Source organism: Bison bison, unplaced genomic scaffold, assembly GCF_000754665.1.
Source record: "Bison bison bison isolate TAMUID 2011002044 unplaced genomic scaffold, Bison_UMD1.0 scf7180017864280, whole genome shotgun sequence".
Classification (NCBI taxonomy): Eukaryota; Metazoa; Chordata; class Mammalia; order Artiodactyla; family Bovidae; genus Bison; species Bison bison.
In genome coordinates, this window is record NW_011494852.1 from 6,511,302 (window position 1) to 6,512,918 (window position 1,617).

At 57.9% G+C, this 1,617-nt stretch overlaps 1 protein-coding gene across 1 annotated transcript in view; it reads right to left on the reverse strand.

The window, feature by feature from the left end:
• CAPN12 (calpain 12) overlaps positions 1-1,617 on the reverse strand; it is a 13,868-nt gene continuing 12,251 nt past the window's right edge. The window contains 3 exon segments of the mRNA XM_010849315.1: positions 1-1,309; positions 1,389-1,447; positions 1,545-1,616. Of these exon segments, the coding sequence (XP_010847617.1) occupies positions 1,283-1,309; positions 1,389-1,447; positions 1,545-1,616 (158 nt within the window). The 3' untranslated portion in view covers positions 1-1,282.

The following is a 1,617-nucleotide window of genomic DNA, read 5'->3' on the forward strand; positions in this document are numbered from 1 at the left end:
GTTTTTTTTTTTTTTTCTAACTTTGTGGAGGGAACAGTGGATCCTCACAGCAAAACAGGCCCCCTCCAAGCCCTAGAAACGGCACCCCCACCCCTTCTCCCCCGAGGTCCCTTCACGGCCTCCCACATCCAGGCCAAAGCCCGACGTGCCTTGTCCAGGAACCGCCGAGCCTGCGATGGGCCCCGCAGAGGGTGCCCGGGCCGCCCGGCAGGAAAGAGGACCTGCCTGCTCCGTCTCCCCTCCCCTCCAACTTGGTGTTGCCAGGACGTGAGGGGCTTCAGCTCAGTCTCCTCCTCTTCTGCGATAGGAGTGGGGCCAGGCAGAGCAGCCTCCGGCCCTCACCCCCAGACACCCCCCTCTTTGCTTTGTCTGGACCTGTGTATCTCTTCAGATTTTCTAAGGACCACCCCCCTTCCCCAAACCACCCCCCTTCCCGACACACACACACACACACACAAATTTACAAAAAAACAAAAGCTATTAAAAAAAAAATCAACCTTTCAGAAAATTCCTATTTACTTTATTAACTTACGGATTTATTATATAAATATATATTCACCTAGCAACATATCTTCGCCGCCTCTTGCTCTCATAATGAAGACATAGCTGATTGGCTCCCCTCCCCCAGCCCTTCCCCGATTCTCTCTGATGTCTGCCGTCGGGCATGGGTCTCTGGGGACGCTCCTGAGGTGGAGGGTGGGCTGCTGCCCTAGCTGCCTGTTAGTGGATGGTTTTGCTCTCCCTTCCCTAACCACCACCCTCCGCCTTATTTTTTTGAGTTTATTCTTGATTTTTTTTTTTCCCCCGGTTTCTGGATAAACCTCCCTTCTGGGAACAAGATAATAAAACATGTAATATTTTTAAGAAGGATTCCTACAGCGTCCTGTTTTTCTATCCCTGTTCTCCACTTCTTTGGAGAGTGATGACGGAGCACCCCTTCCCAGAGCGAAGTGGGGGCTTGGGCGTGCCCTAGTCCTTGTTCCCGTGAGTGTGTGAGCATAGGGGTGCCTCTGGGGACCCACTCTGGGCCAGCCACTGTTCTCAGCGTGTAATGTGGGCAGACTCATGCAGCCCGCACAGGGCAGGCGCCATGACCCTGCCCGAGGACAAAACAGAGGTGCAGGGACTTGCCCAGTGTCACCCAGCCAGTGAGGGGTGGGGCCTGAAATCCGCTCCAGGCAGGCTGGCGCCCAAGGCCGCGCTTGCCCACTGTCAGAGCAGCTGTTCCCTCCCCGCGGTCCAGGCTGGGATGGGGGAGAGGCAGGGCTCCAGGGGCTGAGATCTAGGAGAAGGTGGCCACCTGCATCCACTGGGCGAGAGGAGACAGCAGAGATGAGGCTAGGGGGCTCCTGGCACTCCCCCACCCGCGCCCTGCATTCCAGGCTCACCTGTCTGTGGGTCAGGCAGACGACCCCCTCGCCCCCATCCAGGTGCTGGCTGCAGTGGCCTGTGCAGAGAGGGGTGAGGTGAGGGCCCACCTCCCTGGTCCCGCAGCCGCGGAGACCACCTCCTTTTGCCCCATCGGCGCCGGGGAGGGCACTCACGGAAGACACAGATGAGCTGGGCCATGCAGGACACGAAGCGCTCAAAGTCCACACGCAGGGGGCTGTCACGGGA